The following is a 25367-nucleotide window of genomic DNA, read 5'->3' as shown; positions in this document are numbered from 1 at the left end:
TAGCAGCAACTGAGCAATGCAGCAACGACTGTACAATAGGAGATTCAAGAAGAGACTGGAGAGCAATTCTTCAGAGGAAGGGTATTAGCTGTCTTGAGGGAAGAAATTTTACCAATTTGCTTTATAATCTTTGACAATTTAATTAAAATGCAGCCAGTTCTCTTGTAACACAACTGAAAATTAGATAGAGTTAAGGAAGTGCAATGCTGAAGAAGCTCTGAATGACAAAGCACCTGCCTCGGTAGCTCTCCCCAAGAGACAATGGTAGCAATAAAGATGCACAGGTTATGATGAAATTGAGATGAGGATACCTTTTCCCTCAAATAGTAATGAAAAAGAATTCAGAGAAATAACCAACTAAAGCAACAATGGTTGAGAAAGCAACAATAGAGACATAGATGAAGTCCTAGCTGGACTGCTGAACCACACCTACATGACAAGGCTGCTACCAATTCCCCGTTCCAGGATCGCTTCTCCACTCTTAACAATGGCAGTTCCTGAAATCTTTGTTTTCACTAGCCCAGAACAAAAAAATACAAATTATAAAATCAGCTATCAACTGAGTTTAAATAACTGTAAGGTCCAGCAATAATTTTCTTCATTCCACTAATACTGCAACAGCTTGTTGGTTTTTTGTTTGGGGTTTTTTTCCTCCTCTCCGCATACACACTGCAATCTATTGTATCAGAAGCCACAACGAAGACTTATAAAACTGTCATTTCACTCGCAATACCACCCTGCATCGCCGCCTTAAGAAAAGGACAAATAAATGCCGAGTCAGAGGAGCCCGCAGTCGGACAATAACGCGGCTGAGCCCTTGGGTAAAAGCCTTGTTACTCATATGGGTTTTCTTTATTGGAACATAAACGCGTCTACAGAACTTGGGTCCTGAAAAAATTGTCCAGACGACAGAAAAGTCCCAGCGCCCAAGTTAGACACAAAGGCGCGGCTGCGCTCCCGCCCGCGCAGCCCCTGCCGCCGAGAGGGAAAACGCCCCGAGCCCCGCCGGCTCAGCGTGGCGGTGGGGACGGGGGCTGCGGGCGGCATCCGCCCCGCAGCGCAGCCCAGCCCATCCACCCCATCGCCCGCCGCCCTTTGTCCGCCCCGAGCAGCACCGGGACCGCAGTGCGGACCGTGCCACGCCCACCCGCCGGTGTCTCCGGGCAGACGGGCTCGGCGGCGGGCGCTGCGCTCCCGAGCCGGTCCCTCCGCCCAGCCATGGCGGGGAGGGGGCTCGCTGCGGCTCCCGCACCCCGCTCCGCAGCGCCCGCACCCCGCGGGGGAACATGGCGGGGTGGGCGATTGCGGCGGCACCCCCCGGGGAATAAAGCGCCGTAGCCCGCGGCTCGGCGGGCTGCGGTTCGGGGGCTATCCCGGCTCCCGGCCGCGCCCAGGGAGGGGCAGGGCGCCGGCGGGGGGTGTCGCGGCGCTGCTTGCGGCGCCCCGGCTCCCGCCGCCTCACCTCGCTCGATGTTGGTGATGGCCCGCCGCAGGTGCTCCTCGGTCACCAGCTCGCCGATGACCACCAGCAGGTAAAACTTGCTGTCTAGGAAGCGGTGGGAGAGACTGGGCGAGGTGGAGGTCGGGTTGGGGATGCTGCAGGAGGGCTCCGAGTCCACTTCCACCACTACGGTGGCCATCGCCTCCGCCCCGCGGCTCCGGGGCGCTGAGCGCAGAGGGGCCGCTCGGCGGCAGCTCCGCAGGCGGCAGGGAGGGAGTGAGGGCGGGTGGGGAGGCGGCGGCGCTTTTATACGGAGACGGTGCAGGGCAGGGACCTGGTGAGGAGGAGGAGGAGGAAGGGGGGGAGCCGGCGCATCCTCCGCGCCGCCGCCGCCTTTCCAGCATCCACAGCTGATGTCATCTGCGGCAAATCCTCCCCGCGGCGGCCCCCGGAAGCAGGAAGGACGCGGGGGGCGAACAACGCCCCGAGGGGACGCCGAGGGGTGCGCCCCGCGCCTGGCGCCCGGCCCGGCCGGGGACCCCTGGGCCCGCGCCCCCCGCGTCCCTGCTCCCCGTGCCCGTTCGGGGCGTCGCCCTGCCCGGCCGGTTATCCCTAGGCCCGTCCCTTAACACAGGGCGATGAGGAGCCGCAGGTGATGGCCTGGCAGACCTGCTGAGCTCATGCGGGAAAGCCGCCATCGGGTTCCAGCAGCGCTCCAGAAGCGGATGAAAAAGCAGTGCCACTGCCCAAAGCCAGTTGTCCTCTCCTACATCTTGCTGTACCACTGCAGCAAAATTTGAGTCATACTTAAACACACACCCTCACCTAGCAATCTAAATGTTCTTTCTTACTTTTTTAATTTGAGAGCAGTTAATTCGATAAAATACTTCACACATAGCCCTTCTGCAGATATTCAATGCCCACAGATATATGACACTAGAAGAACACTGGTTTTGGACAACATGCTGAAACCTCTAGTCTTAGCTTATTCAAAGCTGCAGAAATTCAGATGGCTTTGATAAGTGATGTTGACCGGGCTCAAGCATCTCCAGGGAGCAATGATAGCAGAAAACTTACGCAATGACAGAACCAAAGATTTCATTTCTCTTCTCATAGATATTAGTATCTACACCCTAGTACTCAGTGATAACCACCTCTGAAAAGTGTCTTGCTCTCTCCTAACAATGGATGGAGAAGTCAAATGTGATGTCTGAGATGTTCCTCTCACTTTACTGACATAAGCAAGCCACTCGTTTACACTAAGCATCTTGTTTATATGGCCCAAGTGATGTGGGATAAATTTCACTGTGACATAGGAAAGAATATAAACTTTTATAGCTTGTTTTTTGAGATAACCTCTTGTCTCTGACTAAGACACTTCCTCTGTCTGCAGCTTCTTACAATGCTGGGAGTGCAAATTCTCTGCCTACTGCTCAGGAGCAGAGTGCTTGCCTGGATGAGCCAGTAAATCAGCCTTGTCTTCTTTGTATTTTGTTCCAGGGCACAGTGGACTAATTCACATGCATTTCAGGTTGTCACTCCTAAGTTTTTTTCTGTCTTACTAGCCTAGAGGCTACAGTATCAACCCGCAAAGCTTAAAACAGCATCATTTTAAGTGCTGGTCCATAGTGTTGTATCTGTCTATAGCACCTAGTGGTTTTGATATGAATAGTTCCTCTGCATAAATACAGCACTCAGAGTCTTGGCTTACACAGTGTGGTGTGTTTGGATGTTGCATCCAAAGTACTTTTCCTGAACTGCCGTTATTCTGAAGGTTGTGGAGTGCGGACAAGCGTTTTCACAGCCATGTCAGGCGGCTGAGATGACACAGTAGTAAAGAGCAGCAGTGCTCATTCTTCACTGGAGCTGACACTGCTGGTAGAGCAAATACAATGGCATAGATGCAGAAGAGCTAGCAGCAAGGTATTCAAAGGCACAGTGTGTTCCTCTTGTGTCCCTGCTAATCTGTGCCCCACTGTGATTTGCTCTTTCCTCTCAGTTTCCATGGGATGGTATAGAGGCCTACTTAGAAATAATGTCCATCCCCTGTAGCCTTTCCCGATACGACCCCCTTCCTAATAATTTATCATAATTATAGATACCTTCAAGACTTGCCATGTGGTACCCACTGGAGAAAGCCAGCTTCAGGCTTCTGTCACTGCAATCTGTAGTTTTGGGATATGCCTTTATGCCAACCACCAGCAAGAGCAGCTAGTCTCTCAAGCATGGAAGGGGCTTGCCAAGGGGTCTTGCCGGCTGGTTGCAGAATAGACAGATGCTGGCTCCTGGACATAAAGATAAAACATTTACTTACCTCACAAGGCAGCAGGTTAGTCAGAGAAATGCACATCAGTACTCAAAAGGTGCTATATGTACTTTTAACCACTTTCTTATTTTAAGGAAATAGCTGGAAAGATGCCTGTGAATTTGAAAAGAGCTCTATTGGAAAAAAGTGGCTCCCAATATTACCAGTTAGATTGTGCCTGGGCCAGTCTGACCCTCGCTGCTGGGCCAAAGGCAGCAACTGCGGTGTGTCACCCCAGAGATACCTTGGCTTGCTGGTGGTTGCAGCTGGGCACTGAACAAGTCCAGGCTTGTAAGGAACCCCGTTACCTCAGGAGGAATAGCTTCAGCCGATGGTGAAGAGAAAAAGGAGATGGATTCTGCTGGAGGGTTTAATGTCCAGAGGTTTATTCCATGGTTACAGAGGTCTGAACGTGAGCAACTGCTCCAACAGAATCCCGACCGCATGCTCTGATCACCTTTTTAAGCTCAGGGACAGGGGGAGGGGAGGTACAGGTGAGCCACCAACCAGGTGAGAGGGGCAGGGTCTCAGGGGAAGATGACACCCAGACAGGCCAATGACCCCTGGGCCTGAGTGGCATCCTTTGAACTTGACCAACCACACGACGCCTTGCTGGAATGCTAAGTCTGAGTGACAGGACTCACTCAGCATGGGGGTAAGGGGGAAGGGAGAGAGTATAGGCACACCTGGGAAAGTGACCTGGAAGGCCAAAGTGGGACAATACAGCACACCACAACAGAGCTCTAAAGAATGCATTTTATCAGAGAATAAAATTCTTACATACAGGTAGGTGATACAGTTACATTTGAAATAGCCTGCTCAGCTAGTCCTCTATTTTATACTGCAGTGTGAAATAACACGCAGTTAGAACATGGTATGATAAAAGATGAACTGTTTCAGTCAAACTGTCTTGTGATGTGTGATGTGTCACCCATTAAAACCCTATGGACAAGAGGTTGTCTTTGGAAAAAAAGGGTCTTGTGCTAACCTCTGCAAAGGATGCAGACCTCTAGCCTTGTCTGTTCACAAGCATATGCTGCCCCATCTGGGATGGAAGGTAGATGGGAAAGGTGCTTTATCCTCCAGAACATATCTCTGAGGAAGCTGCAGGGTCCCAGCTCCATAGCCACTGCTCATGCTGTGTCTTGCCTTGTCAGTATCCCAGTCAGGTAGATTTGTTTGTTATCATCTTTCCCTACCTGGACACTAATTTATATTCTGCAATATGGAGCATCAGGTCCACTGCTGAGTGAAATGTGGAGATATGCTGCACAAGGCTAACTTAGTGTCCTGTGACCCCCACTGTTTGAGAGTGATACCATCTGCCTATCTGCAGCTAAATCACAGACCTATGCCCCCTCAGCAGAAGAAACAGCAACGTTCATGGACTGTGGAATGTATCTTACTGTTTCAAAGAGACAGTGATTGAGATCTGCACCTGTCTAGCTTTTGATTGTCTTGGTTTGATTTTGTTGCTTTATTATGTTCAATACCAAATTGGAGTCCCACAGCTGAATGTGGTCAAATAGTGTATGCAAAGCTGTATTTTTTAGATGTTGTATTTTTTAAAGAGGCAGTTTAAATAAAGTGCTTGAAGTTTAAAACATGCTTCTTGGTAGTATGTGCCATTTGTTACCTACTAATATTCAAGCTTCATTCAAGTCCAAACTTCAAATTTTAAATAAAGTTTCAGTGATGTACAAGCCTTTAGACTGGCCCTTTGTCTCAGGTCAAGTGTCATCCCTACCATGAAAGAAATACATATCCATATGGATTGCTTCACACCAATTGACATACAGACTGGAGAACAAGAGGTTGGAGAGCAGCACTGTGGAGATGGACCTGGGGTTGCATATGAGTCAAGCAGCCAGGAGGGCCACCTGTGTCCTGGGGACATCACGCACAGCATCACCAGCCGAGCAAGGAAGGGGATTGTCCTGCTCTGCTCTGAGCAGGGCAGCCTCACCTCGAGTGCTGGGGGCAGCTCTGGGTGCCAAAGTAAGAGTGAAATATAAAACTATTGGAGAGTGTCCAAAAGAAGGCCATGAGGATGCTGAAGGGCCTTGAGGGGAAGGCCTATGAGGAACAGATGAGGTCTGTTCAGCCTGGAGGACACTGAGGGGAGACCTCATTGCAGTTACAGATTCCTCATGAGCGGAAGAGCAGGGACAGACACTGATCTCTTCTCTGTGGTGACCAGTGACAGGACCCAAGGGAATTGCATGAAGTTGTGTCAGGGGAGGTTTAGGTTGGATATCAGGAAAAAGTCCTTCAACCAGAGGCTGGCAGAGCACTGGTAGGGGCTACCCAGAGAAACTGGAACAGCACCAAGACTGATAGTTTCAAGAATTATTTGGACAACACCCTCAGGCACATGGTGTATTCTTGGCGTGTCCTGTGCAGGGCCAGGATTTGGACTTCAGTGATCCTCATGGATCCCTTTCAACTCAGGATATGCTGTGAGTTTTTGAATTTAAGAACTTTACTGAAATTGAACTGTCTTCATTGAGAGAAATGCCAGTCTGAGGATTGCACAATATGTCATGAAGGACATTCCTCACATCAGTAGGATTTCTTAAGGATAGGCAGGAAGGCCTAACTTCTAGAGATGGAGATTTGGCAGCCTAGGCCTGAGGTGACAGAATCACAGAATGGCTGGTTGGAAGGCACCTCTGAAAGTCATTTTGTCTAATTCCCCTGCTCAAACCGATGGTAGGTTTCTGAGAGCTATGTTCAGTGGGGTTTGAATATCTCCGTGGTTGGAGACCACCACCATTCTGGGCTACTTCTGATGCATGATGAAATCAGGAATATGCAACCAATACTATAGCAGATAATACCTATAACACTGTACCTTACCTGGTGCCTTCCCAATGTGACCATCATTCTCAATACACCCACTCCACCATGTCCCCATTTTCTGCAATCTACCATCCCCATGTGGTCCAGCCTTAACCTCTCAGGGTCTCCTCAGTGCATTGTTCCTTTGGGGCAACTCAGCAGGGCCTGCAGCAGCAGCACAGGTGCAGAGGGACAGTCAGCATGTCACCCTGGCCCCAGCAGGGCAGAGGTGTCACCCTGCAGCTGCTGGCCATGGTGTGATTAGTCACGAGCTATTCCCTGCCAACACCTGGGCATGTGGTTCATGGAGGCAACTCCTCCTGCCTTCCCTCATTTTTTAGGCAGGGAAGCATCTTCATCTCTAACATCCTCAAGCTGGTGCTGCCAGAGGAGCTCCTCCTGCAGCAGAGATAAGGCAATAGCCAGGGTCACCAGAGAGAACTGTACCTGCAGACTTGGAGTCCATGAGAGACTCTTGGGAAATACTTTACATTTTAGGGTGGCAGGCTTTATCTTTAACTACATGGAAAATTAAAATTACTTGACCAACATTCGTTTCAGGTATTTTAAAAATATTAGTTCAATTTTAGTGATTACTTTTTAAATTTCAAAGTAGAAAAAGCTTCTATTTGGTTATTGTGAAATATCCATTTCAATTGGTATTTCATCTGTTTCCCACTCCTTCCATTTTCTCCACAGAAAAGGAGAAGTTACATATAAAAAAAAAAGTGAAGAAAGCAACACTATTGCTTTTAAAAATAACATTTTTTCTCACTTTTAGCTTTCTGTCTTGAAGTGAGAGAAAAATAACACCAAGTAACATTTTGCGTTACTTCCCAGTGGAAACATTTATTATTTTTTATCAGAGTAATTTCCTTCTTTTACTTTAGTGGAAAAAAGATTAGAAGTAAAAAAAGAAAAAAGTACTTTCTTTAACTGCAATAAGAACTAAATTAAAAGAAAAAGATTTTCCTCTGGACTATTAAAAAGAGACAAATTAAAAAATAATTATTTTGCATAATTTTATCCTGAAATTTGTTATGAACAGAACACGTAGCTTTTCATGAAAATAAAATGATTGCTTCTCCACTGTTGGAGGGAAAATACAGCCGTTTTAAGTAATTTTTACTAATTAGGATAGTGCTTAAAATTCAGCAATAAATGATAATAAAAGTATTGACGGCAATGGTACTCATTGTACCACAAAGCTGGTTGGATAATTAAAGCATCATCAGCTGCAAAAACAATGGTAAGACAAAGTGGTTGGAATCAGGCAGTAGTTTTGAGCATGCTTTGAGCTCAGGGCTCAGTTGTCAACTCTTCTGAACGAGAGAGAATGGTCTGAAAATGTGGGATATAGTTAGGGTTTCAGGAGCTGAGTTTGTCAGAGTTTTAATTCTTATTGAAGGACTGCAAGTAACAGAATTTAATCTGGGTGCTAGGGGTAAAAAACAAGTAATCTCCTATCACACCGACCTGAAGAACCCTATGGTCCAGAGTCCCCACATGTGCTTCCTTTCAAGCTAGTTTTAGAGCTCAGTCTTGACTTAAGAGGGGAGACAAATCAGGCCATGGGTTTAGGATGGCTGTACGTACACTGTCATTTGCCTGGTTTGGGGGCAGCTGGGAGCTGGGAGTTCCTGCACGGCGCTGTTGGCTGCCCTGAGCCCCCTGTGCAGCCTGGCCACAGGCTGCCCAAAACCTGTGTGCATTGGCAGCACACCCTGTGCGTACTGGAGGACCATCAGCCAAGCTGTTAGTCCCTTAAATCACTACAGGCACAAAGGAGAAAAATATCAATGAATATGAAAAATGTAAAATAATGAAAACATTAGCTGTTGGCCATGTGCTGCTCCGTCCTAGATATCAAGTGACAAAAGCACATGGAGGTGCTCTAAAGAAAAAGGTGGGGTTTTTGTTTGTTTGGGAGGTTTTTTGTGGTTTGTTTTTGTTTGTTTATTTTTGTTGTTGTTTTCTCTCCAAGCTGAATTGTCTAAAGCTGCCTCTGGTAACTAAACAGCAAGTAGATATTTTACATAATATTTTCAGGTCATTTTAAGACATGCCTTACAATACTTTTCAGAGGTTACCTGCCAATTCTGCTAGTTCTTTAGGATTGCTTTGAAATTATTATTTTTCTAGGGTCCTGTTCTCTCAAGCACTCTACAATAGAAATGACAAATTGCTACTGCACAGAGAATAGAAAGGAAGAAATCTAGGCAAGCATAATTTCATACAGTGCACTGACAGGCTTCCAAACACAGAATCTGGGGAACTGCTCCATCTTCCTACTGTAAAGGTCCAACAGACCCTGCTCCTACACTGGAGGCATCACAACTCTCCAAGGCTGCAGCAATTTCATGTATTGCATAGCTGCAACTAGAGTGGTGCGTCATTTTGCACCCTTGCCCAGGACTTTTTGTGCATGCAAGGACTCTGATGCAGCCTTTCGTTCTTATTATGTTGAAAGTTATGATGAGTCCTATTCCTAAAAGAATAGTTTGTGACTCTGATACTGCCTAAACAGTGTTTAGCCATTCTACTGATGTAGCCTGTAGTCCTGCTGTTACAATCATCCCATCCTTTAACTGTTTCAACTACCACAAGCCTCATACATTTTCAATAGAACTTGATATTCGAGCAGCATAAATGGTAGAAATGGTTGACTTAATTTTATATGTAACACAAAACAAATTCCACAGTTGGAATTTGTAGGAGACCACCTACATGATGGACCATCTGGTTCCTTTCCCCTTTTGTGCACTTTATTTTTTTGGCTTAATAGCAGTGTTACTATTTGTATGATTTTGCAGCATATTTTTGGCGTTTGTTTGTTTATTTGTTTGTTTCCCTTTGTTTTCTGGGGTTTTTTTGTATTTGTCTGCCCCAGGCACTCCAATAGGCTGACACAAAGTACAGATGATTTAAGGGTGCTCTTTAAGTTAACAAGTCATTCCTAGTGATTGGTATTTTGCAGTAGGTTGGGATGTGCTGACTAAGAGTTGCACTGCAGAATTTACTGAAAGGCTGAGTGGAGAGTGTACAGCAGGGGTGCCAAGAGAGCTCAGTAACCTGAGCATTTTGCTAAGGGGCTCCTGTTTCAGGAGTGGACAGAGACCACCACCACTGGGCATTCCAATACAAGGGTTCACCCAGTGCAAGAGTCCTTGTGGAGCTGGAACCATGCTATAGGATAGGCAGAGTATGCCATGATTGCCTCCTAAAAATTGACCTGATTTTTTGTCAGCTTATAATGCAATTTTCTTGCCAGAAGTTGCATGATAACCTCTTTGGGTTATTCTAGAGTGGTGCTATATTTTTGAAATACAAAGAAATTTTGTTGTTTCTCATTATTTGCAAAGGAAATAGAGCAATACTGAAAAGTATGATTTCCAATGCAGGAATATAGATCCATGACCAAGTACATTACAAAATGCAGAAAATCAGCAATTTTTAAAAATGTTCTTTTCCAGATATTTATAGTCTGGTTTTTGAGGTTGTCCTGTGCCAAGTCAGGAGTTGGATTAATGACTGTTGTGGGTCCTTTCCAAGTTAGGTTATCCTATATTTCTATTAAATATTCCATTAAATTTTCCCTAAGATATCTTGAACTTCTTGTATTGTGATGTTTTTTTCTAACTTCTCCTTACGCTGCTTCCAAAACCATTTTGAATTCTGAATTTGAAAGGGTAGAGTAGTTCTTCAAAGCTCAAGGTAGGCAAAATTTGTATTAACCTGATCTATTTTACTGCAGTCATTCTCAGGCATACTTTAGAGATAGCAGCTATTATATTGTCATTATATGGAACAATAGTATATACTTGTGTATATCACATAAATGATACAAGAAAAACCTCTTTCTCCTCCCAGTAATACTGGTAATACTACTTTTTAGATCTTCTACCACAGCAGATGTGCTATTTCTGGGATAACACAAAGTGCCATTGCACTTGGTGAAAAGGCATGAATTACTATATCCTTTCCAAGCAAAGTCATGGATATATATTGCATAGATAGAGTGTAATCTCCATTTTTGGGTAATACAGAGGCACTGTATTTTGGCAATACATGGTCAGAACTGTTTTTTTCATATCTCCCTGAGAAAATCCTGTTTCCACAAACCACAATGTGTTGACTCTGTAATAGGAGGGAACAGTTTTATTTATCTGGATATCCTTACCACAAGCTCTGTATGCTTTCTTTGGATAATTTGTGTTGAGTAGGTTCAGTCACAGTGGATTTTGTTATCATTGAGAGAAAGTACTCAAAAAAATCCCTATGACACATGGGTCATAAAATTGGTTTTTGCTAAATTTGTGCATTTATACATTGTATTTTTAACAGCATTAAAGTCATTATAGATGAGTCATTCAAAGAAAATGTTTGCTTGGCTCCAGAGGAGTCTCTGATTACCTTTTGCTTTTTTGACATCTCAAGCTATAGGCTCAGTCTTCCGGTTTGGTCACATCATTTTCCTTGGGTTCAGTTAATGTCTCAATCTGATTTGATAGTAACAAACTCAGTAGAGAGCATAAAGCAGCTGTCCATGGCCACTTTTATAGAAAACTAAATTAAAACTGTGGTAGGAGGACCAGTAAGTCTCCATCTAAAGAAAACTGCTAAAGCCACCTTACAGCGCAAAGTACTGCAAAGAGGAATTAATGGAAGAAAAGATTGGGAGACACTGCTGGTTTTGGCAGAGATAGAATTAATTTTTTGCCACAGTAGCTGCTATAGAGCTGTGTTTTGGATTTGTGCTGAAAACGGTGTAGACAATGTAGAGATATTTTCATTATTGCTGAGCCATGCTTTCCGCCAAAGCCTTTTCTGCTCCTCGCACCGCCCCACCAGTGTGGGGGCTGGGAGCGTAGAAGGAGTTGGAAGGGGACACAGCTGGAATAGCTGACCTCAACTGACCACAGGGATATCCCAGACCATCCCAGACCATATGGCATTATACTCAAGATGTAAAGCTGGGGGAAGATGAAGGAAAGGGAATATGTTCAAAATCATGGCATTTGTCTTACAAAGTCACTTTTACGCATGAGGGAGCCTTGCTTTTCTTGAAGACAGCTTGCCCATGGAAAGCAGTGAATTAATTGCTTTGCTTGTTCATGAGGTGTTTGCTTTACCTATTAAATTATCTTTATCTCAATGCATGAATTTTCTGGCTTTTACCCTTCCAATTCTCTCCCCATCATGCTGGGGAGGGAGTGAATGAGCAGGTGTGTGGGGCTTTGTTGTCAGCTGAGGTGAAACCTGATGGAGATGAAGTGCAAAGAACACTGATGAAGTTCTAATAAAATGGACAGGGAGTTATTTTCTCCCTTAGAATATTTTCTGAAGTCTAGGTTTTATGCCCCTATTTTTTAGGGTTTTTTTAAGGATGATAAAGGTTGGTGGTAAGATTGTTTTGCCATTGGCTTTCCTAGTTAGGAGGCTAGCATGGCAGTTTGGCTCCAGACAGAATTGCTGGCATGCAAAGGCCATGTTCTGCTAGCATCCAGCACATAAAAGGGGTAAATATCAAGGCTGTGAAATATTTTTAGGATAAAAAGTTTCTGAAGAAGAACATGAAATCAAGGAAGAGTCATGTTTACTTTGGCTGAAAAGGATGCACCAGATGCTGTGCAACCTAATGTTAAAACACATATAGTTCCTCTTCTCAGGCTGCAGTCGCTGGAGGAAAAGTAAAATAAGAGCAAAGAGGTGATTAGCAAGAGGGTCATGATATTGTCAATTGAAATTAGAAAGTAATTACAAAAATAAAGGAAGGAATGTAGCAAGAGATTTGGACAGATGGAATAGGTATTGAAACAAGCATTAAATATAATCACTTCTCTTCCCATGCATTCTTCTTTCAAATAACCACATAGGAATTCATCATTTGGGGAAGAAGAGGAAGAAGGGTGGTTCTGGTACAATTCTACAGCCCTGCAAAACCCAGGGCATTGCATAAAGTGTAGGTCAAGGTGTGCCCCGGCATCCCCTCCAACAAGTAGAATGATTTCTTGCAGCCATGGTTATCTGTGTTCCCCACGGAGCAGAGCAGTGGCCGTGCAGTCAGCACTGAGAGGGCACCTGAAGATTCCCATGCGGCTACAAAGGATGCAGAAGCCCCTTCTGGAGCCAGCAGAACTGGTTGTGCAAAGCAAGGGCACGGTGTCATGTCCCAGGATTGCTATACAGCCTCCTGCCCAACAGCTTCTCTTCAAGCAGCGCCAACATCCTCTGGGTCCAGGGCCAAAAGCTAATGGGGATGCTCTTCTGAGTAAGCATTTCTGGACTGAGTGCACTGTGATCTTCATGAACTGAGAAATTTCTCAGGATTGCTTGCAGACCCCTGCCTCCCTCCATCTCTGCATCGTGTCACTGGTGGCTTAGTCTGTGCTTCCATTATTGCACAGCAGCAAGTGCAAAAGGACTAATGACAAGGGTCTAGTGTATCTCCAGATTGGGGTAGCCACTAACATTTTCATTCCATGAGAATTGTTTTCAGTGTCTTCAGCACAAATTTCCATTTAAAAGTTTTTCCTTTTTGTCCTGTTTTTCTTGGGGTTTTTGTTGTTGTTTTGTTTGTTGGTTGTGTTTTTCAGGATTTATTTGTTTTGTTGTTTTTCTTGGTTTGTTTTAGTTGGGCTTTGTTTTGTTCGTTTGGTTTTTTTGTGGGGGGGAAGTTGAGGTTTTTTTTATTTTGTTTTGTTTTTTTTTCTGAGCATGAGCAGGAAAACATACACCAGAATCTAACAAACACTGAAAGCCAACCTGGGCTATTTTGGGATGATGCATCTATAGTGATATTTTGCACTGAGTAATTAATTAACATTATCATAAAGTTCTCCTCATGATAAATAAACCAGAATAAAACCAGCTGATCTTCCAAGAACTGAATTTTTCCTCTGCTGTTATTGGCAGTAAAAATTGATAAAGTATTATTTTAGTGTGCAGTGTAAGCTTAAATTATTCTCAAACAATGAAAGGAGCCCACCTGCCAAGGGAAATTATGTATTTTACCTGTGTCCCAAAGATGTAATATAGTTGGCCCTCATTGTTCTGTTTTTTCATGTATAAACCACAGATTTTCTTGGCTTTGGAAAGCTATTTGAAAAGGTGGATATAAATTCTTCAAGAACAGCAAAGTAAGAAGTGCTTTTTCTCTAGGTTTTAGTTTACATTCATTTTCTTCCACCCAATTTCCTACATGTATATTTTGATTTTAAGGAAGTTTCTGCTAGTGTTGCTCAGTTGTTTGAGAGTTTTTACCTTTAGTATTTGTGGTTTTGATGTCACTGATTGTAAAAGGAGGGAGATGTTCGTGTGCAAGGGAGTGAAAGTGAAATTATGTAACACGAGAGGATGATCCCCCTTTTGCAGTCTCCTAACCTGAGGGGTCATTTTATCTACTCTCCAGATAAATTCTAAGCAGGCTGTGATAATATTAAAAAAATGAATTTATTATATTGTGACTTTATAATTTGCACAGACTTTAAGATCCAGGCATGCTGAGGAAAAGTCTACCTTAAACTCATATTTTTTTAATGTTTTCCTGAGAGAGTAAAAAGTTTACTCTGTTGGTACAATAGTACATCCAGTAAAATATCCAGCAGCATAGCTCTCTTTTTACCTGTGATACAATGCCTCTGGCTTAGTATAAATTCATTATGCAGTACGCCCAGTTTACTGAAATTCTGGAAGCTGATAACAATAATTAAAATACTACATGACAAGTAGTATTTTATTATGCAATCCCACAATGCCTCAGTGAGTTGTTAGGCACACAGCCAACTGCTTTGAACCACCTGGAAGAATTATTTTTACACCTATCATGGATAGTGTTAGGGAATGATCTGATGGGCTTGCAGATCTGTGGTTATCACACACTAATCACGCTGGTAAGATTTCATCTCCCGAGTAACTAAACTGATATTGAGTAAGTGATAATGGCCAGGGGTGAATATTGCTGCTGTCTTAATGACTGATAGAGCTAAACACATGGCCCAAGACTTAACAACAGGCCCTTAGTCAGCAGGCAGAGCCCCAAATGCAGCTGTGGGTGTTGTGATAAGCTGAGACGGGCTGCAGGTGTTTCAGGAGGAAGGGGAAGAAAAAAGCAGCATTTTTGTATAGGCATAGGATATGCCTAAGGAACAAGGTGTGTATGAGCCAGAAGTTGTAAATCTGCTTAACATTTCATAACTGTAAATACGTGCAAATTTATCTGAATAGCTTCTAGTCTTTTTATTTCTAGTAAAACTTAGTTTGTCAAATTAATTAAAATATCTTAAAAGGTTACATTTCCAGAAAATGTGATATCCTCAGTCTGGATACTTCATCCTCTGATGTCCAGTTTAATCAAATATAGCCTTGATTTTCAAATTTATTTGTGTACCTTTCCAAGCCTTTGCTCATACTGAGACCAACTTGGTCCATGATGAAGTCACAGCAAAAATCACAGTTGTTTGCCTGGGATGACAATTCTTGTGTGGTGGTTTTGTGGCTTCAAGATATTGCCAGGTTAAAATTTGTAGTATTTGTCTAGTCAGGACCAAATGAATAACTTCATTTCTTTTCTTCATTGCAACCTTAAGAACACAATGATTGATCCTTTTGTATTGCTACTTAATTCATGTGCATTAGGTAATGAACACATCAGGATTTCCCAACAGTAGCCATGACAAGTTAAGCTTGAAAATTCACCATGAGTATTGAGAATAGTCATGTTCTCTAAGAAAGACACTAAATGTGAATTTCTAATAAGAGAGGATATTTTTTTATATGCTCCTAATAAATCCTTCCTAATTTCTGTTCTGTGTACTGTCAGGAGAGGAGATGGTGTTCAGAGCAAAAGTCTAACTGGGGTGCTGTGAGAAGCACAGCGCAGGAGTATCCACTTTCCTCCTTCTGTTATAGTGGGAACTGAGGAAGCTGAAACATTCAGGACACTAAATTTGATGCCAAAAAAAATAAAAGTTACTTGAAAAAAACCTTTAAGCTTATGTTGTTAAATATTTTGTTGTATAGGAAAAGTAACTGAGTAACTAGTTTTGCATGAAGGCTGAAGTAGTTTTGGTTGCTCAGCTGATGACAACTCATTGTTTCTTAGAAAATATTGTTATTGATGCATGTTGTGATTTAGGAATGATACTCCCCAGTTTAGTGCTTCCACTGAGACTCTCCAAACCATGTTGCTTCTTGTTTGCTCCCCTTTCTCCTCCCTTCTCCTGCACGAGATGGAGAGGAGTATTGGAGGCAAAAAAAGGTTAAGGGTTGAGGTGAGGACAATTTACTGGAAACAGCAATGAGATAAGAAAACAAACACTGACAGCAACAGTATAAATAAAATAGTGTACAAAAGAGAGAGTAATTCACTTGCTCACTGAAGAGCTTGACCTGACCACAGCCGCACCACCTTGATTGCTCCATCCAGCTCCTAACTGATGCCACTCAACTACTCTCCATTCCTCTGCCATGCTTCCTCAACAGGAAAGAGCCCCTTCTCCTCAGAAGAGAGTCCCTTTCCCCTGCCCCTGGCAATGATGTGAAGTGGTCTAGAATAACCCCAAGTGTTAGATGTGCCCTCTCCAGGCTACTGCAAAAGTTAACCCTGTCCTGGCTGGAACTAGGACAGTAACTGAACTGAAGAGCATGAACATTTTGACACTTGTTCAGTGTTTTTATTGATGAATTTCATCTAAACTTAACTGTCCAATAAGGTGTTGGAAGGAAAATCGATTTTCTCTTCTTAATGAGTGAAGGGCTTTAAGCATTTTTGCCTTGAGTGTTGCCTCTGGAACATCATTTTGTACTACATTCTCAACAGTTCAGAATGCAAATTCAGAAAATGTATCAACACAAAATTCAGACAGACAGTGTGATCATGACAGTCCCACTCTCTTTGAAACCCATCTGGAAAGAGAGCTCAAATTCCACAAGTCTTTGCCATTTTCTGTAACACAAAAGGGAATTTGAAACATGCAGTGGTAATGTCAGTTGCCTGGCTGACTTGTGGGCCGGTTTAGGTGCTCTCAAACAATGGCTTGCTCTTGCACAAGCCTTGGTCTGGTGAATTACAGCAGAGGGACCACGTGGTGACAGAAGATGCCATTTGATTTCTCACCTGTGACCATAAGGTCTGTCAAAGAATTTAAAAAAGGAAAAAATTGGGATAACTGATCAATATCTGGGCTGCAAGAAAAATAGGTAAGTGCTGCAAGTATAGAGTTTGTGAGCCTGCACACAGGTTGGAGGTGTACAGTATTAACCTGTCATTTAAATCAGTTGTGTGAGAGAAAAAATTACAAAAGATGTTTGGGAAATCATAAACCTGGAAAACTTCAGTGCAACAATTAGTAAGAAGGGTGTCTGAATATGTATTTAAATGCCGTATAAACTCTCCATCTTAGAGAAAGCGCCTAGCAGAAATCTTTGGGCAAGCTTCATTCATGGAAGTTGCTGACAGCAAAGTGAAAGGGCAAATGGCAAAGGCATGATCTCTATAGAAACACAGTCACCAGAGCCTTACGAACTGTGTTTACAAGAGCAGAGCTGGACAAGGTAAGTGGAGCTATCACGACTCTCCTTTTCCCGTCTTTAGACCTGTCATGAATAGCTATGCTGCTTCTTGCTTCCCTGACAGCTTAAAAGAAATGCAGCCTATAACTACACTGCTGCTAGCCCACTGTGACTTCTCTTTGTTATCAAAAGGTTTGCCACAATGTGTAACGCTGGAGAGCACAGACAAAACCCCCTGCTTTAAGTTTTAATTTACTATCATGGCTCTAGGTGAAAATGCTGTCCATGAAGTTTTCCATGAAACATAATATGAGAATGGATTGGAAAAATAAAGACAAATGAAGATTTTCCTGCTGTGCTGCTCTCCTTGGTGGTGTGATGGGCTTAAAAGCTGGTTTAAAACCAGAGCTCTGCAGGTGGCTGCAGAAGACAGGCACAGTCTGTATCACATGGCTCTGAAGAAATTTCCACTTTGATTGCTTATAAGCAAGTTGCCTTGAAAGGTGCTATACCATCAGCAAATGATGCTAAAAGTGCTCCTTCTCTGGAAGTTTCAGGCTTTTAGCACTAGGACCCCATCCAACTGAAGGCTCAGCAGTGATGATAAAGCAAAGCTAACAATCAGCTCAGCTAGACAGAGAGTAGTCTCTTTGATGTAGGTAAGGAAAATTGCTTTTTTCAAACAGCAACATTCAAGATTTCCTTTACTTTTTTTGTTTTTCTTGCATTTTACCTGGATCAGAGAAATGGGAAGCCTTGAGACTTCTAATGCATACCTTGTTATGAAAATAGGTTAGTGTTGCGTTCTAGCATCAGTCTTGTACAAAACAGAACACTTATTAAAAAATTCCATTCCTTCACCTCCTAAAAGCTCGTCAATATTTTCACTTTTTTCTGCTGTTGTGCTTTGAGTCCTCAGACTCCCTTAGTCCTGTCTCTTACCCAAAGGCAATGCTGGAGGACGGCTGAACTCCCTCACACAGTGCAGGGAGTTGTGCCAGAACAGATTGCAAGGAGAGTGATGCAGCACAACTCAGCTCCCTCCTTCTCTCAAGATAGAAACTGGGCTTTGAAAACAATAAGCCTCTCCAGCAGGCATGCTCAGAAGCTCCCCACCGACTGCTGATTACTGTCGGCATCCAATTACTGCCTGGAAGGTGTAACAAGCCAAGCCCCAGCTCTTTTCTGATGTACCACAGGGTGAATCACTGCTTTTGTAGTCTTGAAAAATATAAATATTTGATGAGCTACAGGCTATCATTGTCTCCCAACTCCTTTTCCTGCACTGTATTTTTCACACAGGAACCAACTTAAAATCTGTGTCCATACAAAGATCACATATCCACCCCTGTGAAATGAACTGTTAAGGTGAATGCATCTAGGTGCATCCTAGATGATAACTTAAATCCTATTATCCTATACTTCAGATGACAGAAGGACTTTGCCATGAGTTGCAGATTTTCTCCTGCAAGAGCCAATTTCTTTAGCAATTTTCCTTGGATTCTTCAAATGTCTTAACTTTTCAGTGCTATTATTTGGATTCAATATTGGTAAAAAAACCCCCCAGAAATGCTACAACAGTGATGAATGTTATTGTCTCCACTAGAGTATTGATCTGAGGTTGGTCAGTAGCCCCCAGTTACTTCTGAACATAGCAGTCTCAAGCTGGCAAAATAGAAGTCAGACTAAGGGTAAGGTCACCAATAAGTTGAGAACAGAAATACTCTATTCAGAGTGATGCAAAAAGAATAAAAACCAAACAATTAGTGTAAATTTTCAGGAAAGAGTAAAGATTACCAAATTAAAATAATGTTTTTTGTTCTTAAATTCAGTGTCATCTTTCTATGACAGAACTTGGACAAAGGGATTTTTTTGAGAAGCCTGATACAAGGAACTAAGAGCTTCCCTGTAGTTATTAGCAGAAAGGAATATTATCTGTTTATTTCAACACCTGAGAAAAATCAAAGCAATCCTGAAATCAAGGTCACCATTAAAAAGGCTTGCCTCGGAATTCAAACCATGAGTTTTCACAAAGAACATTCACAGAGACAAATCACATTTACAGAACCTGATAATAAAGTTTGTTCCTTGTTTTCTCTATAGGTAGAACAGTTGTCATATTTTACTGCACACTGACAATAGTTTACTCTTCAATTTTCAGTAGTCTCCAGTTATATTAGAAATACTGACCCAACACTGTTATATTACTCCTTGAAGCCCAACATCATGCATCTTCAGAGTTCACACACACTTTTAGATGGAATACTTTTATTTGGATTATTTCAGCTAGAAGAGAAAGGATCAGTACAACATCTCCTTGATGAAACACAGAGCCTGTACAATGCATACAACAATATAATTGGTTTTGGAATGGACCAACCCCAGAACAGGATGTGACCCTCACTCTGTGCCTAAGGAGGCACAGCACAGCTTTGACATGGCATGACTGCCTTGGCTACTCAGCAGCAATACAGATATGTGTTCAAGAACTGTTCAAGGCCAGGCTGGATGGGGCTTTGGGCAACCTGGTCTCTGCCCATAGTAGAGGGGCTGGAACCGAGTTTGATCTGTAAGGTCCCTTCCAAACACAATCATTCTGTAATGGTTAATATTCCAGACAAAGCCTTGGGTTACATGCAATTCCCTCAACATGCTAAAAAATGTCAAATCTGTATACTCTCATCCAAAAAATAAGTGCATGAAGCCCCAGGCCTTCACTTGGGAATACTCTGTTTTGGGCCAAATATCGCTTTTTGGTTATGTCCTTGTAGCATCATGAACTTAAAAGATTAATTACATGCCAAATTCCACAAAAATGATCAGGGAAAAGAGGCAAGACATTAAGAAAGCAAGAACCATACAGCTTCTTTGTTTTATATTATCATGGACTCTTTCAACCCCAAAGGGGAAGGAGTAATATCTCTAACTCTGATCTCTTACTTGAATTATTTCAGTTGCTGGATATTTTTGCCTAATCAAAGCACAGCAATTTCTTTTATGAATTTACTTACAAAGGATCAGCTTTGGTGAAGTAACAGATTTGAGTTTCTGAAACAGTTACTTCAGGCTTAGGCAAGCACATCTGTAGATGAGGCCCCGATCTATTTCCAGGTCCATTAGAGAATAAGAGTGATGCCATGGTGATCAGTGCAATTATTTTGGTTCAGATGGAAATGGTTTGGCAGGGACATTACAAAGGGACATCAACTGAAATGTTTTTTTTTTTATTAGATAAATGATGAAGATGGTTTCTATATTGTATTAAATGAATGTTTGTTCACTTGTATTTTCCAGTGTAATCTGTAATCCAGTAAATTTACAATCTTTTTAATAAGCATATGTCCAAGAAAAGTATTTGGTAATCAGGACACAGGGTGTACAGAATAGCAATTTAGTAGACTACATCTAATTGCTGAAAAATACACCTGAAAGTGGAAAAGTGGATATGCATAGAATGATCATAGAAGGTTAGGTTGAAAAAGACCTTTAAGATTATTAAGGCCAATGCTGTAAAGTCCTCAGGTAAACCAAATCTCTAAGTGCCACATCTACACATCTTAAATACCTCCAGGGATAGTGACTCCTCCGCTACCCTGGGGAGCCTGTTCCAATGTTTAACAGCCCTTTCAGTGCAGGAATTTTTTCTAGTATACAATCTAAACCTCCCCTGCTGAGACTTCACCCCATTTCCTCTTGTCCTATCACTTGTTACTTAGGAGTAGAGCCTGATCCTCATGAGTCTGCAACCTTTTAGGTAGTTGTGGAGTGTGGTAAGTCACATTTCACACCCCACCCCAACTCCGAGGCACCTCTTCCCCAGGCTAAACACCCTCAGCTCCCTCAGCTGCTCCTCACAGGACTTGTGCTAGAGACCTTTTCCCAGCTTCATTGTCCTTTTCTAGACATGCTCCAGCACCCCTTTTCTTTTAGTGAGCTGCCCAAAACTGAACATAGTTCAGCAGCTCTTTCCCCCCACATCCAAAAAGGAATGGAGATTCTCCTTAGCTCTCTTTCTGTTGTTAATGCATTAATAGAACAGAATATAGATTTATGTTACAGTAATATAAATATAGAAGAAATACTCTATTCCTTCTTTTGTTACAAACAAGGGGCATATGCAATGAACGGCATTTTGCTTTCACTTAAATCCTTCGTAATTATTATTTCTTCTTTTCAATTGAACCAACCCCACCCCCACTTAAAAAAAAAAAAAGTAAAAAGATATGGTAGTGATGGATGAGCTTGCTAAAAACATGTGGTTTAAGGCCATCTGCATGCTTGATATATGTGTATAACAGCATTCAACACTTGAAAAAATAAAGTAAGATGCCATGAGATAAGATTCCATGAGATATTTGACAGTTCCCCTTTAATTTGAATGCTAGGTAATGCTGGTGTTGTTGGATGGATGCCATGAGTACAACTCTGAAAAAAACTATCCAGACCATTTTGATTTTGTCCTCCATCGGTGTAACGATATCCCAGGAGGCTGATGATGGACTTTCTTGTTTGTGGCATGATGGTCCTTGTAATTTTGATTTTTATACTCAGCAATCATGCTCTTATGAACTGAGGTCCTGGAAAGGAACATTTTAATACCCCTACCTTTATGGGTACCTTGTTTCCTTTCCTTTTAAGAAAGAAGACAGGCTATTTGTTAATTTTTCATGATAAGTTCAAACCATGATGAGACCATTGTATTTGTCCTTTTTCCTTATTTCTTCAATGGCTATCTTATGGACTTGTTTTGATTCACTGAAAAGGAGCCCATTAATAGACTCTTGAGTGGTATGATTCGTTATTCAGTACCAATGTAGTAAAGCCTTTCATGTAGTTTGCCAAAACCCAGAGGTCTTAATTTCCCAGGTTTCACATTCCTGCTTCAGCTGGCAATGTTGGAAATGCAATAATTAAAAAAAAATGTTGGATGCATACGGTATAAGTAAGAGATATCACTTGGCTGTCAAAATGGATGATCATATTGTGTTTTACTGATAAATGGTGTTTACCTTTTAGATTTAATGCATCTTTTTTTAAAGCTTTAACTCGCAGAACGAAAACATCTACAAAGAAGTGGTGCTTTCTTTCAAGGCACAGGCACATATGCTTCACATCTCAGTAGTAACACACTGATTCACAGCAACTGCAGCTTCTGTGACATGTGTTTGGATTAAAGTAATAGAAAATAAATGAAATGTTTGAATTCCAAAACACTGGCCAAATCTTTTATTTATTGAGTTATGTAAAAGAATTTGCTTTTCAATGGATTCGAGAGGAGTCAGGGAGCAGTTGGATGCACTAGAATGAAACCAATTTACAGAGCAGTCTTTATTCTGTCGGAAAAAAGACACGGCCACTGTCTTATTGTCCACAGCCAATCACATCAGTGTGAGACTAGGCACTGCTTTCAAATTACACTGGTCTGACATACACTTATTTACTAATCCCATCCCTTGAGCAGGCATTATTTAATTGCATAGCCAGACAAAGTTTAGTAGCAGTCAGGTCAGAAGATTCATGAAAGAATCATGATGAGACTGGATTCGATCTTAATATCTACATCACTTGTCAAATCTTTTTTCATGAAATAAGAAACAGTGCTGAGTTTCCACTTTGTGATGCTATTCTGAGACTACACTGAGCTGTCAGAAGAGGTTCAGAAAAATCTAGGATACAGGGCAGAGAAAATCCATCTGCCAGAATTTTTATAAAGGAGCTCTTGCAGGGTCTGAACTGACTCTGAGATTTCTGAAGAGCTGACTGATCCCTGCTTTTCAGACTTTAAGGCCTTCAAACAATAATGGCCTTTTGAACCAAGATAATATGCATTATTATAACATAGCGTCTGCTATGTTAAAATTTCTTCTTTGGTAAGGAACCTCTTCTACTCAGTGCCATCTTATTTCCATGCATACACTCCCCCCCAGAAAGCCCCACCCAACAGTCTAGAGGTTTCAGTGCAGCAGGTGCTCAGTTTTTGCTTTGGGGATGGTTGAATCTCCCAGAGCTGGCAGCTCAGGCGGAGGTGGCACCCAGAAGCAGCTCTGGCTGAGGAGCTGGCAGGGCAGCTCTGTGTAGGCACAGAGGTCTCCCCAGAGGTGTACAGCATGTGTACAGCATTGCACATGGGCAAAGCCCATGGACACAGAGCTGACTAGGATGGCCCCGCCGCTCTTAAGGCTAAACAATACTGTGGAAGCAGCCAATGATTAGTGGTGATGGCTGGTAAGTAAATGAGCACACTGCACTGTCAGATAGCCTTGGCCATGTCTTGACATCTAAGCTGATGGAGTTATTCTGGGTGTGCACAGGTAGAGAAGAGATCAGCATCCTGCCTGCTATATGGGTTGTAAATATAGAATAGCATAGCATATTAAAATGAAAGGTGTGCCAGCCTTTTATATACAGTTTGATTAACTTCAAAGGGGCTTCTATAGCACAGAAGCCGTCTCATTTACAAAAATACCAAACCCAAAACAAACAAACAGAAAAACCCCTTCAGAACTGAGATCATTTGCTTGCTTCTTATATGCACTATACCTACTTATAATGCTTCCAATGTGACTCTAATGATGAGAAAAATAGCAGTCCTATATTCACTTTTTTCCCACTGCACATCCATCTTCTGTGTTAGACGCATTTTACTCTACAGCCTTTCAAGATCATCCCTTTTCCCCACCCTCTGAGCTGCTGTGTGTCTGAAGTCAGGCTTGTCCTTTGCTGTATAGACTGAGGAGGGGAAGATATGGAAATATCTGTGTTGCCACACGTCCATACACCCAAGCCCCATGCATATCTGGAAGCACAGGAGACCCCAGTGGCTGTGCAGCCCCCTGTCCATCCCCTTGTACTTGTCCTGCAGCTGCAGCCAGGCTGGACAACAGCCTTTTCTCCCCCCACCATGACCCATGCTGAAACCCAACAGTGTGAAAAACAGAGTGCCAGGCATGACATGAGGTGATCCCTGATACATGCATATTGCAGACTCCCTGGATTTTGCACCCAGGGTTCAGTAGGAATTTGAAGTCTGACACATCCCAGCAGTGTTTGTCTGTTGTTGGTTTTTTTTTTTTTTTTTGAAGGCATGAAAACAGTTCCTAGTTTAATGTGTGTATTTGTGGGTATGCTGCTCAGCCCATGATCTGGGAAAGTTCAGAGAATACATCTATTGCAAAAGAACTGGGAATAAAAATTCCTGTGAAATTCAGCCTATGTTCATAGCCACTCAAAAATCATAAGCCTCTAATTTCCCAGTCTTCAAGAAAGTCTGCCAGGATAAAGAAAATATGGTTTACATTGTGCTATATTGAGCAGGGAGACTCTCACACAGGGGTCACAAAACTTTGCTTACATTCCACCTGGCTAGAAGCATGTAGCTTCCTTGGGAAAAAAATATGCTCTTGTTGAATTATTCAGTTTTACTTCATTATACACGCAGATATACTTTATGATTGCTATCATTCTTCATTTCTGTTTTTTTATTATCCACTAGCTCACTTCCAGGGTGAATGATTTGGTGGTGGATGTGGCAGAAATCGGTAAGAAAAGAACAGTGACTACTTCACACAGATGAAAATGTCCTTCTCTGGCTCGGTCCTGGCTCTTCCTACAAAAGCATGAGCTGTGCAGTATTCAAGGCCAACATATTTCTGCCAATAATAGAATTTAACAATTCCCCCAAACAAATAGATGCATGAGGAAGAGAAGAAAGCAAGGGTAACCTGAGAGGGTGTTCATGTAGATTAGCTCTGTTTAATCTCAATTTAACTCACCATCTGCCTCCTCCTAACCTGCATGTTCAAGACAGCACTGTATTTCAAAAAGGAGTGAGAATTGCCTGATGCATGTGGATGAAACAGCTGATTCCTGTACAGGAGTTTGTTCATGGTTCTCTTTCTGTCCCATCAGGGTGCCTTTGTTTTAGCCATGCTAAAAATAAACACTGTACACTTGCACTGTGTTTCTTTATGTATATTTTTATATATGTGATGTGTAGAGAAACTAATATGTGTATCTGCATGCATGTGCTGTCTCTATGTGTGTGCACAAGTATACACACACACACACACACACACACACACACATCGCGTTTTTCTAAATGTATTCATCTACACATAAATTTTAATAGGAATAACAGTATTTGAGAGGCATTTTAAAAGTGTATATCTGGTCATTCATGAGAGAAAGGGAGTAATAAAAATCCAATCTCTGGTTTCAGCACGTTTGTTATTAATTATTATAAACACTTATTAATTGTTATTAATTATT

At 42.4% G+C, this 25367-nt stretch overlaps 1 protein-coding gene and 1 long non-coding RNA gene across 2 annotated transcripts in view; one reads left to right on the top strand and one right to left on the bottom strand.

The window, feature by feature from the left end:
- The window catches only part of MAP1B (microtubule associated protein 1B), a 71037-nt gene extending 69328 nt beyond the window's left edge, over positions 1-1709 (bottom strand). The window contains exon 1 of the mRNA XM_058044591.1: positions 1463-1709. Within this exon, the coding sequence (XP_057900574.1) occupies positions 1463-1640 (178 nt within the window). The 5' untranslated portion in view covers positions 1641-1709. The remainder of the gene's footprint in view (positions 1-1462) is intronic.
- On the top strand, positions 1450-25043 carry LOC131096274 (uncharacterized). The gene is made up of 3 exons (XR_009115968.1): positions 1450-1532; positions 16993-17141; positions 24592-25043. It is a non-coding gene; the product is annotated as an uncharacterized LOC131096274 (long non-coding RNA).
- The last annotated feature ends 324 nt before the right edge of the window (positions 25044-25367 follow it).

This window comes from Melospiza georgiana, chromosome Z (genome assembly GCF_028018845.1).
Source record: "Melospiza georgiana isolate bMelGeo1 chromosome Z, bMelGeo1.pri, whole genome shotgun sequence".
NCBI classification, from domain to species: Eukaryota; Metazoa; Chordata; class Aves; order Passeriformes; family Passerellidae; genus Melospiza; species Melospiza georgiana.
Note: the sequence above shows the minus strand (reverse complement) of the source record. Positions and strands in the feature narration are given on the sequence as shown.